Here is a 12395-nt window from a genome sequence, read left to right as displayed (position 1 = left end):
GCTGTGCTTAGTAGATGCTAAATAGTAGGCTGAAAATAGCATACTGTGTAGTATGTAGTGCGATAGTATGTGGTTTCGGACACAACCAGTGTCTTCTTGCACAATGTACAAAATGGCTCCTTGAATTGCGGTTACACCACCTTAACAATTCAGTTAGTTGACTTGACTGACATTATTCCCCAAATGAATTACTATCAGCACTTTGGAGATGCATTTCTTTCAATGACTATTAAATAGTTCTAATGTAAGATCATGCACTGTAGTTGATAGGTTGTTTTATTGCTATTATATTTATTTATTTAAGCAGGTTGAACTATAGTACAACGTTTTTGAGGTACAATTTTGAGGTATCTTTACCAATTGTTGATACTTTTACTTCTACTCCACTACAGAGGCAAATTTGTACTTTTACACCACTTTTACTAGGTCCTCAAGTGGAATATACTATTCAAGTAACTTTTATGTTTCTTTTCTAATTTAGTCCTAACTCCAGCAGACCCCAAAAATATGATAATGATAAAAGGTTGAGTCATTTTTAGTTACTTTTAATAGTAGTGACAACAATCACGGTGCAACTGAGAGAGGATGGAAGTGCACATGTGCATCCTATAGACCTCTCTGGTTAGCTCACAAAAAGAAAGAAAGCAAAAAATAGCAAACAGGGAATAGACAGCGCAAAGAATGAGAAGAATATGAGGGTTGATTGTGAATGGATGGATTAAATATCAAACAAGTCAAAGATATGGCAGTCATACCAACAAATAGAGATACTGTAACAGGCAAGAACCGTGTATTACGGATAAGAACAAATAAAAATACAACTTTTTAGGCTTTTGATGTTTGTTAAACATGGATCTGTTTCTTCACTTTTAATTGACTTGCTCCAAAGGAAAGTCAATCGGTCCTTTTCCCAGACAATTGAACATGTACAAAATACAATCTATGCGTATCTATGCATACATACCTTTCATTCTACTCTCACCAATGAGACTTACTAAAGCCTACTAGGCGCAGCAGTGCACAGAGAAGGATTCTATTGCCAGGTTAAATAGAGAAGTTCAAGGGTTCCCTTTTCAGTGTCCATGGCTTCTCAATGAGCCAGCTACATGCCATCGTTGAGTGCTAACCTCAAATGGCTTTTATGCTTTAGGTTTAGGCTAATGCTAGTAGCATGATGATATGTTCACTCACAGGCCTAGAAAGAGAGAGAGACAAAGAGATTGAGAGAGAGAGAGAGAGGCAGGGGACTGGAAGGGCAGACATTTTACAATGCTAACTTGCCAATGGACCCCGAAACCTTGACCAGCAAGGCCTTTGAAGAAAAATAGATAGATGGTGTTCACGAGATAGTAGACAAATAAGACCATGTGTCTGACAACTCCATCATGCAAGCTCGTCGTTTTAAGTCCATGAAGTAAAAGGATTCATTGACACGCGTCCGTTATCCACCGTATTATATCATTCATCCTTTTCTCATTGGTCCTCTTCAATCTTCACTTGAAGCATGTTGGATGGGCTATCCTGTGGGAGGTTCTCAGTCTGTGCCTGGCTCTCACTGACCAGGTGGCTAAACGTTAAGTCATTATACTGGGAGAAGTCCTGCGGGTATGGCCCGAGGTTTGGATTAAAGTTAGCGAAGTTGGCACTGGCATCAGGCGCCTGGTCAAAGCCGTGGAACATCGATGTGGTCAAATATGGATCGGACAGCATGGCCTGAAGTGCGGGCATCTCCAGCAGCTGATTGATGAGGTTTAGCTCATTATTTCCATCAAAGGTCTGGTTGGAGAGTATATTGTCAAGTGCACTGTAGTTGTTGTCCACCACAGCAGAGGCAGGGGGTAGCCTCTCCTCTGATACGAGCATGGGCTGCTCAGTCACAGGGAAGTGGAAGAGCTGGGAGGTGGACGGCTCTACTGTGGCAGGACTTAGAGCTATGGGAGAAGAAAGCATTGATGTAAGAGATGCCAGATATATTTTTATTTAAGTCTCTAAGCATCCCTGATGTTTTTTTTTTACATAACACTATAGATTTATAAGCGTCCTCTAAGCTACAGTGAAACCTAAAGTTCACTGGAGAAATCGTGAAACGCTTATTATTTTGTTTATCTATTGAAGATCAAAACATTTTCTTATGTCTAAACTCCATACAAGTCATCTTTTAGAGATATTTCAACTGTCTGCACCTTTTTTAATTAGATTGTTTTATGATAATTTAACGTTTTAATAAAGTCTGAGGCATTCAAAGGTACTTACCTCATGGCGTCCAAATGGAACCCCATGTTTTGCAACAAACATAGATTAATTTGTGAGGGATTACTAGGGAAAGAAAGGGAATGATGCCTTACCTGCCACACAAGGTCTCTCTTTCAAACTGATGTCCGTCTTTATCTTACTCTTTCGCTTGACCTCATACGGATCTGAAATGGGGTCAATATTAAAAATGATTAATTCCAATTTGCATATTACATTTGTGTAGAGTATGACCGATCAATTTGGCCCATAAATCGAACATTTATTTTACCTTCTGGCAGTTACTCAGCTGATGTTTCCCGATTTTAGTATAATATAGTATAGAAGTATAATAAACAAAACAAAAAAAACTTGATTTTATTTATCCTGTTCTTCTCTGTTTGAACGCTGTAATGTTTACTTGTTTGCTTGTTCATTGTATAGTACTAGAGGTGCGGGTCGCTACGCGACCCTTCCGTCTAGTCGCTGGCGCGAGGCTCTCGTGAAGTGGGCTGTAGATGTTTTGGACACGCAAACCAAAAGCGAGAGCAACAGTGTTTCCAGACGCAAACCGAAAACGAAAGCAAACTGAGAGACGGACACATTTCACCCGTTCATCTATCTATGTATTCACACAGGCTCTTGCAGGAGCAGAATGTGCGGCACAGATTGATGAAGCAGCACGCTCAGCCCAGCGAGACGGCGCGCGCTGCGTTCAACCCTCCCAAAGAGTCAGACAGACAGTATTTGGATGGGGGGCGGGGTTGCCGGGGTTGCCATGTCCAGGAGTTGTAAGCGTGAAGTGGCGTGTAATTGGTTGGGGAAAGTGCGGCGACGCATGCGCAGTGCGCAGGGCGGTGTTTTTGCATCAAGCTGGTTGCTTGTTGCTCGCGCGCAATCTGGCAACAGTGATGGAACTTACACACACGCAAACATTCGACAGTGGATTCAAATTGTAAGGTAGATATTTAAAGGACAACTTTCGTTTTTTACAACCAAGGTTTATATTTTAGCTTGTAATTAAATTAAATAAAAGATGAGTGTTATTTTTTTTTAATTTACTGCTTTCTACAGTTTTGGCAATTTTTGCGATATTTTTTACAGTGGGCGGGGGCATTCTGTCCGGTGGCTAAATATGTCTTTTTTACACAATAAAAAAGGTCCTGTGGTCTTTGATGGACAGATATGAGTTATTGGGGGCTGGAAGAGCAACTGTAAATAATAATAAAGAAAACGGCGGGTTATTGTGTAAAAAAAGACATATTTAGCCACCGGACAGAATGCCCACGCCTACTGTAAAAAAGATCGCGAAAATTGCTAAAACTATACAAAGCAGTACATTTAAACATTTTAACACTCATATTTCATTTACTTTAATTACAATCTAAAACATAAACCTTTGTTGTAAAAAAATAAAGTTATCCTTTAAGGTTCAATATTCTCATATATTGAAGTTTAATATGTATATTTAATAACTGTTAATAATTGTGTTTTAACTTATTTGTTTGCTTAGAAGTTAAATGTTCTCAAATTTAGAAACTGAAATAAAATGCATGTTTTTCAAATTGATTTGAAAATGTTGAATTATTTGAAAAAAATATTGGGCAAAAAAATCAATAATCGGTGTGATAGTACTCAGGATCAGCATCAGACCCATAAATCTGGGTCTACATCAGTCGGCCTCTACATTATTGTGCCTTGTTCGTCATGCAAGAGCACTGAAGCACTGAACATCTTTCTCTATGGATAATTATAAAGCACTTCCTACTTAGGGTTAGGGAGCACTACACTAATGCAGTGTAGTGAAATGAGTTGTCTTGGCCCTAAGAACTATTCTCCTCAGGACTGACCTGGGTTGTGTGGCAGGTACGTAAAGCCGATTGCTTCGCTGTCCATGCGGTCTGAGAGACGACGCAGGACAACGTTGACTTCAACCTCCTCAGTGATGTCCTGTTCCTGGTAGGGTGGGCTCTTGAACACAATGGCGATCTGCCTGTGCACATCTGTCTGAGCAAACTCCCCCTTCGCCTCCCATGTACCTCGCTTGAAGATGATCTCAATGTCATCTGTGGGTTCAGGTGGACAACACAACTTGACATCAAATATAATGATTAAAAAAAGAATATGGGTAGCAACAGGGAAGAGCTGTAGTATTGCTCCTGCCAACAGAGGAATCTTTTTTTTTACCGTGATCGCTAAATGCTATCTGCATTCTGATCTCAAGTGAAAAGCTCTAACAGTAAGTGTTGCTGTCATGCTGATCGGTTCTGCTTAACATTTCTGCATTTCAGCACTTTCACTTTCATACACTCTGATGGGGCAAAACCTGACGAAACTTATGAAGCGTTTCAAACATGTCCTTTCATGTACAACTGACAAAAGGACTTTTGACTACCCCCAAGAGACAGATTAAACCAAAAAGCTGTTGAAATGCAATCATGCCTCCCATGTACAGTACATGTCACTTATCTCTGAGATTTTCTTAACCAGAATGACTAGCTTTGCTAAAAGATGCGACTCATCTGCTACTCTCTTCACAAATTACAAACTTCTATCAATTGTTAATGTGAACATATACCAGACTTATATTCATATATGAATATGTAACTCATAATTTGCCTAGCGAGGTTTTTCGTCAAACATTTGCATGTGAATGTGCATGACGTGTGGTGTGTGTGTGTGTGTGTGTGTGTGTGTGTGTGTGTGTGTGTGTGTGTGTGTGTGTGTGTGTGTGTGTGCATGTGTAGAGCTGGCTGGGGCAGCCTCTCTTCTAAACGTAGTTTAATTTTAAAATCAAACACCCAGTGGTGTAAACAATAAGTCAATGGCCATTTACCATACACTAGTATTAGTCTATATTCACTGAAGCATTCAAAAGTGTCAAAAATATAGCGTATAAAATAATCGTTCATTAATCGTCGTAACTGAGGTAAAAGTTTGAAGTAATCATGATATTGATTTGAAGTCATATCGCCCAGCCCTACTGTTTACCATAACTAGCTAGCTTCGACTTTCAGAGCCAAGCAATTCTATAAGAGGAAGTGATGGTCAAATCGAGCTGAAACATTGCCCATATGGAGTCATACGTCACAGAAGTCATAGATGACTGGCTACATGATCCGAATGAAGCCATGCTGTTATTAGACCCATCTTGTTTAAAGTATGACTATACAGTTATTGATATGTGTATCTCTGTGTAGGTGTATACCTACAATATACAGTACCTCCAGTCTACACACATTGTTTTTTTCAATCAATGGCAGCCGGATCAAATTTGGAGCCATACGTCATAGCTACGTCACAGACAACTGACGTCACTAGCTGGCCATATGAAGTCTGAGAACCACACACTGTTGGAATTTAAAATTGTAATCATGTGGATCTTGGGATCCACATGATTACAATTTTGAATTCCAATTCTGTGCTTTTATTTTACTCCTTTTCTTGTATGTGGAACATAGGTATGGTTTAATTATGTATTGTTTATTGTATTTCTAAACTAGACGTTGTAATATTGTTTTGAAAGTGAAGTTTATTATCATTATCAAACCTCAAACAAATACATTATAATATTTACCCTTCCATGTGTTGTTTTATTTAATCAAACTGTAGCTCTTTGTGTCTATATTTCTTTGTTGTTGTTGTTTGCTGTGTGATGAGAGGGCTTGGTGTTTCACTCTGTGTGTCTGCGTGTGTGCAGGTGTACACATGTGTCTTCCTTACCCTTCTGGACTTTGTCACATAACATGTAGATCTCCGTCTTGCCAGTACAGGGACCTTTATAGAGGTTCAGACAAGTGATCTTCAACTGAGATGTAGTAGTAGCCTCTGAAACAGGAAAAACATGCATGATATATCAAAAATTGACCTTCATCGATATCATCATGTGCGATATCGCAAGGGATGGCTGTTATACCTGCCCTGGGTAGGATAATAGAATGCATAGGCTATCAATAGAGGTGATGGTGGAAAAGAAAAACAGACCATGGCTTCTGAAACGCAAAAACATAAATAAAAAAAAGATTCTTAAACACATTTTTCAGCAGTATTTTGTCGTTGTAGCTATACGTCTATGTTCAGTTGTAATTATTCATGAACACACAGACAACAAAGAGGAGAAAATAACTCCTTGTGGAGAGACCAGACAAGGTTGGGTTGTGCATCATCTGGCTATTGCTTTTCAGTAGCTACCCTACTAACGACTAATCTGCGTGCTAGGTTACAACAGCGGTATTGGGTACTACAGTAGTAGCAGTAGCAGTGTGTGACCAAAATGACCATAGTATGGGAACGCATGCTCGCGGCAAAACCAAAAGGACAATTTCATTTTCCATTCAGAATGGCAGCAGGCCTAATATTATTATTGCATTTAGGCCATGTGCAATAATGCAACTGCAAGCCAAAGTGTAGTACAGTGCAGTGAAGCGAGCATCTTCTGTGTTGTTCAGGAAGGAAATATACTTACATAGGCATTAGAGATTCCATTTGGGTCCATTTTAACGTTATCAGAATTAAATTAGCACTGAGGATTTTTTGTTGTTGTTTTAGATGATGTGAGACATGAGTGAGTCAGGTTGAAATGGGTCGTCGCTCCTTACGACTCACGAGGAGAATGGGGTTAGTGTTTCCAGGTGGCGATGGTGTGTGTGTGTGTGTGTGTGTGTGTGTGTGTATGTGTATGTGTATGTGTATGTGTGTGTGTGTGTGTGTGTGTGTGTGTGTGTGTGTGTGTGTGTGTGTGTGTGTGTGTGTGTGTGTGTGTGTGTGTGTGTGGCAATGCACTTACTCTTGTCATAAATGGGGTTGGACACCACAGGGCTCAGCGAATCCTTCCTTCCATCTTCCCACTCAAGCTCACACTGGAAACACAGACGCACCACATTCATGTCCATGTCTTCAATGCTCTTAGAATGGCCGGCTGAGACACAAAGGGGACACCATAATCAATACATGTCTGTTATAATACATTTCACAATAAGACATATGATTCACCTCTTATAAAATGGATGGATGTCAATATGTGTAAGTAAATAAAAGTGAGTTGATACTGTGTGTGTGTGTGCGTGTGTGTGCGTGAAGATTCATCTCACTTTTGAATGGGTCAATATTTTGGCCTCTTCTTTTCTCAAGGGAAGCATCCAATTCCTTCCTCCTCACACACTGAATACCCAAATTACCAAAGCTGCAAAAAGATGTATGTGAAGTTACACAAACAATTCATATATAACATAATAATATTACTATTAATATGATTAAGAAGAAGAAATGGATGTGTACTGTACCTGTGACGTCTTTCAGGGGGTTTAAAACTGACCAGGCAAATTCCAGCACCTTCAGGACAGTCTTTACCCACAAGGCAGTGGGGGTGAGGCCGGTACGGAATGTCTTTGGTCACCAAGGATACTGTGACTGTAACCTTCTTTATGTGCTCAATGGGGCCCTGAATCTGAAAAGGTGACATGGAAAGAATGAGACAGGAATTTGTGTGAAGAGAGCACAAACTCCAGAACGTAAAAAACTAAACTGAGGCAGAAAGAAAAAAGTAGATAATCATTACCACCAACTTGTTATAGTCGGCATAATTTAATTTGATTCTCATTGTCAATGTAGCTTGGAAAAAGCCCAAACTCCTACACACTAAACTTTGTTGTCCAGACTACTAAAGACTGTAAGTTGTTTGAAGTCGGTTGATAGGTGTGAACTGTCTGTGCGGTGTGGAGTTTAGCAAATTTTTATTACTGTATTTCCAAACTGTTTTCAAACATGTTAATAAAGTATTCCATCAATCAAAGTCATAGAACTCCATTGTTGTCCAACAAAGCTGTACTGTTGCTTTGGTCAGCATGATTTATGTTGCAATGAACACGGAAGTGAAGTGACGCTTTTTCAATCTCTGTCTCCGAGCATGTGCATTGTTTACATTCTGAAAGGGAGACAGCGAAAGCAATCGCTCATCACTTCATGAAGTTGATGAACATAAAGAGTCGAGTCCTATGACTTCAGGATATGAGCTACATCTGGAACTTGGATACGTGGACGATACAGTAGCAGGAGAGGAGAGGAGCTCAGGATAAGATTTTCTGTTTTGTTTTGTAGGCTATGTTGACAATGAGAGAAAAAGAAAATAAATCATACAAGCCTTCTCCTTTAAATAAATGTCCCTGAAGAAGTTAATATAAGTTAATCATAATTGAATGAGGTGAACCACTTTGAATCTTATGAATGTCTTGGATGCGTTTATGAATATGCAGTCAGTGGTGTTGTGGGTCTGTTATAAACCACCCCCTTTATGCTAACCACACTTCAGAGTGGATTTGTGGGGACTTTCTCATTTCAATTTCTTTCTATTCTTCTAAACCCACAATTTGCAAACTCCACCCATCCATACCTGCAGGTTCAAGTACAGTGACACAAAAATCAAATAAAATGTGGGGGGAATCCCCTTTAATCTGTGACTGATGATAAACCCCTTCCATGCCTGAGACATCCCAAACCGGTGAGTAAATATTGAAACATGACAAAGCGAATCACCTACACCCTTGCTGTAATATGCACACAAGTCCCTGAATGCATATGCCTGATTTATACTTGGTTGCACGCCAGTGTCACGCACTGAAAATAGCAGATCTACATGCTCACGACACACCTACAGTATCTGCAATGCATTGTGAGCTTGTAGATTGGCTATTTTCGGTACACGACACCCACGCGCAACTAAGTATAACTATGCAGCAGAACAGAACAATACCTCAATAGCAGGTTGAGTCTTTGTAGTCTCTGTGCTGGATGCTCCCAGGATGCTACCAGCGGACCGACCCTCACATTCATAGCGGAATCTCATTCCTCTCTCCTTGGGCTGCTCTACAATCACCAGATCAGGCTTCTCCAAGATCCGCTCAAGTAGCTCCGTGTCATTCAGGGTGCAAGACGAGGGAGCTTCAGGGCTCTTGGATGTCACCGAGCTGCGTCCTCGTCTAGATGGACCCAAATGAGAGGTTCCTCGGTTGGGATGACCTGATGCCATTTCCTTAGTGCAGGATGGCCGCTGTGGGAACGAGCAAGGTGGCTGTGGGGAAACAACACATACACGCTTGTTCAAAGAAAGGCAACAGAAATTAAATAATGATCTGCCACGTGTCATAGTTAACCACTTGAACCCCAGCATTCATATTTTGAGGGGAACATTAGCCACAAATAGGCGATCTAAATCTAAAAGCAAACAACAGGTCACGTTGCGACGCGGTGAGCTTATAAATCGGCTATTTTGGGGCAAAGAGATTTGGTATATACGGAAAAAAGCCGTCCAATTACAGAGCCAACTTAGGTCCAGTTTTTCTACCAAGTGTAGAGGGTTTTAGTGGTTAATAACATAATAATTAACGTATTGTCAGCAAAAGTCAAAATATCAGCACTGTAGCAGTTGCCTGTTGTATTTCCATGCTTGTACATTTAACTAGTAGATATAATTTAACATGTGCATTCGACTCCACCTCACTGATAGTACTATGTGAATGCTGTTAAACCACAGACCAGAATGTCTTCCGTTTCATTCCCAAGCTACAGTTTAGCACAACAGTCTCACACCCTCCTTCTTTTACTTTCACAATAACCGTCTCATTTTTTGTACATTTTGGCTAAATACTTTTGATTCACCACGTTGCACAAACAATTTCACAAGAATCAATTTAAGATATAACTAAGATATAACATTAGACCTAACAAAACAAAGTACCATACGTTTAGTTAACAGCCTCTTTGAAAACACATGATCATCGACTCACCAAAAGAAAGGTAAACAAAAGAAAACAATGGAATAACGAAAAGGGGAAGCAGTGTGTCACCAGAGCTGTAGCCTCCCTCTGTTATCTTAAACTGGTTCACGATTCAGTCAAATGAGGCTGGAGAGGGCTGTGTGTGACGGTGTGAGAGCTCATGTTTCAGACTATGTGGTGGTAGCAGCAATGTGTGTGTGCTGTGATGTGCATATGTTTATGTGAATGAGTCTATGAGAATGTGTGTGCTAGTCCGAAAACCTAAACAAAAGCTGGATAGTGCCAAAGAGAACAGGAAACAGGAAGTTAAGTCAGTGCGAATCGACCAATCGAGGGAGCCGGACTTCCAAAGAATTTAACCTTTCACCTCGGAGGGCTTGGCTATCGAGAAGAAAAGGAGGGCAAAACGAAAGTAGGGATCACATTACAGCATTCTCCCAAGTCATCTTGTTCCTCCTCCATGTTGTGCCTCCTCCCTCAAACAAGGTCTCTCAACATACAAGGGGGGCGGGGGGGTCTCTCTGACAAATTCACTGTTGTCATTTATAACAAATTCCGGTTTTAAGAAACAGCATCAACACCCAACAAATAATATCCACACAGACCCCACGGGCCCCTCCTCCACAGCAACCTCCTTTGTGATGATGATAGTAGTTGAATTTTAACTGGCTATACTGAGGTAAGGTTTATCTGAAGTGGCATAGTGGATGTTGGTTTAAAGTTTGCAGCCAGCTATTCCTATGAGTGAAGCTAATCAAAATGATGGACTTAAGAGGAGATATCCTCATGTGTGTAGTTAATAAAAAGTACACCCATGCACAGTTCTTGCACATTAATGCCATAGAATACAAATGCATTGAGTCAAGACGCAAAAGTATAATAGGTTAACTTGGTTTGTAAGACTATGCTTACCCGGGAGGCTGTTCCCCTGGCAACCAGCACTGGCTGGGATGCAGGTGAAGTGGTCTGCCCATGTATTCTGTGATTCTGGTCCTGAGGTGGGCAGAGGATTCTGTGGCTCTGGTCCTGGGGTGGGCAGAGGAGGTCTGTGGGTGGGGGAGGAGGTCCTGGGAGGCTGGGACCAGAGTGTCTCTGAGACACTCTGTCCTCTGTGATCACCTCTTGGATGATGTCTGCAAAGCAATCGACAAAGGATAAGACTTGGAATACTGTACATTCAAAATGCTCCAAGTGTGCCATGTGAGTTGACACAAATGTGACCACATCCATTGCAAATGTGAGTGTATAAACTAGCAGGCTACTGTGACGAGGTTAGAAAGACAGGTAGATAAACGTCTCACCTAGGTCTCCCATTTCGAATGCTGTAGCAGAGAAAGAAAGCATAGCATCAATGCAAAATGAAGACGTGTTGTAAAGTGATTTGTACTAGTACAATTCCCAACGTCAAACTATAAAACAAAACAATGATATAAAGCTAAGAATCACAGTAGAAATGATTGTGTCATGCTGTGATGAGGACTAAAATGGGTGTCGGCCCATTCTGTAAGTCACGTGCATAAGAGATGGAGTATGTGGGTTTACACACATAATAAACATACAGCTTGAAGATGAAAACTTACCTGAGGTAACGTTACAGTAAACACTCATGTTTCTCATTGCATACAAGACAGATGGACCATTAACGCTGCCCAGGCTGCCGTCCCGTTCTTTTCTACCACTGTTGTTACTGTACCACTCCTATGGTAACGTGTCGTTCACGTGAATTACTCCTGTTCGTTTAGCTTCCTTGTTTGTAAAAGAAAAAGTTGCCGGGAAATAAATAATAATAATGAGCATAATGTGATGATGTTTGCGTCAAAGTCGGTAGTTCGCCGATTTCAGCCATGTGTTGAATCCCATGGACGTTTAGTTTGTGTGACTTGACTGACTGTGTCAGTTCCGAGTTCCGACCATCGCACTTGACTCGTAGATTTGACTGGCTGTTCGTTTAGGGTGTGGAATTCCCCTTACGTCATGAAACGGGAAATCCCCTCGGGCCAAAGTATGGCGACCTTGTCAACAGTGTTGCCATCTTTTGTGAGAGAAATAAGCAACCAGGTCTAGGAAAACAAGCCCAAAAGAAGCGACTTCAATAGGTCACATTTAACCTATTTGAAAATAGCCGATCTACAAGCTCACAACGCGTCGCATCGTGGCGCGTTGTGAGCTTGTAGATCTGCTATTTTCAAAAAATCTTGAAATAAAATGTGGAATATTTGAAACATTCTAACAACACAAATGCTCCCTTGCGCAAAATATTTATGGTAATATTTGAGAACCACTGGTTGAAAGAAATAAAAAATAAATGTGGAAGCAAGACTAAATAAGCAAATGCACCTTAGAAACAAGCCCAAAAACCGCAACCACCAATTTTTACAAGCAACTTTACAGAAA

General features: G+C 40.7%; 1 protein-coding gene across 2 annotated transcripts; it reads right to left on the bottom strand.

Annotated features, from left to right (window-relative positions):
• Window positions 1–538: 538 nt before the first annotated feature.
• relb (v-rel avian reticuloendotheliosis viral oncogene homolog B) lies at window positions 539–11944 on the bottom strand. 2 transcript variants are annotated; one of them, XM_084065512.1, is made up of 11 exons: window positions 11582–11944; window positions 11303–11323; window positions 10914–11134; window positions 8978–9295; window positions 7512–7675; window positions 7320–7411; window positions 7016–7147; window positions 5953–6057; window positions 4080–4295; window positions 2346–2417; window positions 539–1931 (listed from the first exon to the last, which is right to left on the bottom strand). In XM_084065512.1, the coding sequence occupies exons 1-11, from the start codon at window positions 11616–11618 to the stop codon at window positions 1474–1476; spliced, it is 1836 nt and encodes a 611-aa protein (XP_083921638.1). In that variant the 5' UTR covers window positions 11619–11944; the 3' UTR covers window positions 539–1473. The 2 variants fall into 2 exon arrangements, with proteins under 2 accessions (XP_083921638.1, XP_083921639.1); XM_084065513.1 differs by lacking the exons at window positions 10914–11134; window positions 11303–11323; window positions 11582–11944 and adding an exon at window positions 10011–10254.
• Between the last annotated feature and the right edge of the window lie 451 nt (window positions 11945–12395).

This window comes from Gymnoscopelus microlampas (assembly GCF_963454915.1).
Source record: "Gymnoscopelus microlampas genome assembly, chromosome: 8".
Lineage (NCBI taxonomy): Eukaryota > Metazoa > Chordata > Actinopteri > Myctophiformes > Myctophidae > Gymnoscopelus > Gymnoscopelus microlampas.
Note: the sequence above shows the minus strand (reverse complement) of the source record. Positions and strands in the feature narration are given on the sequence as shown.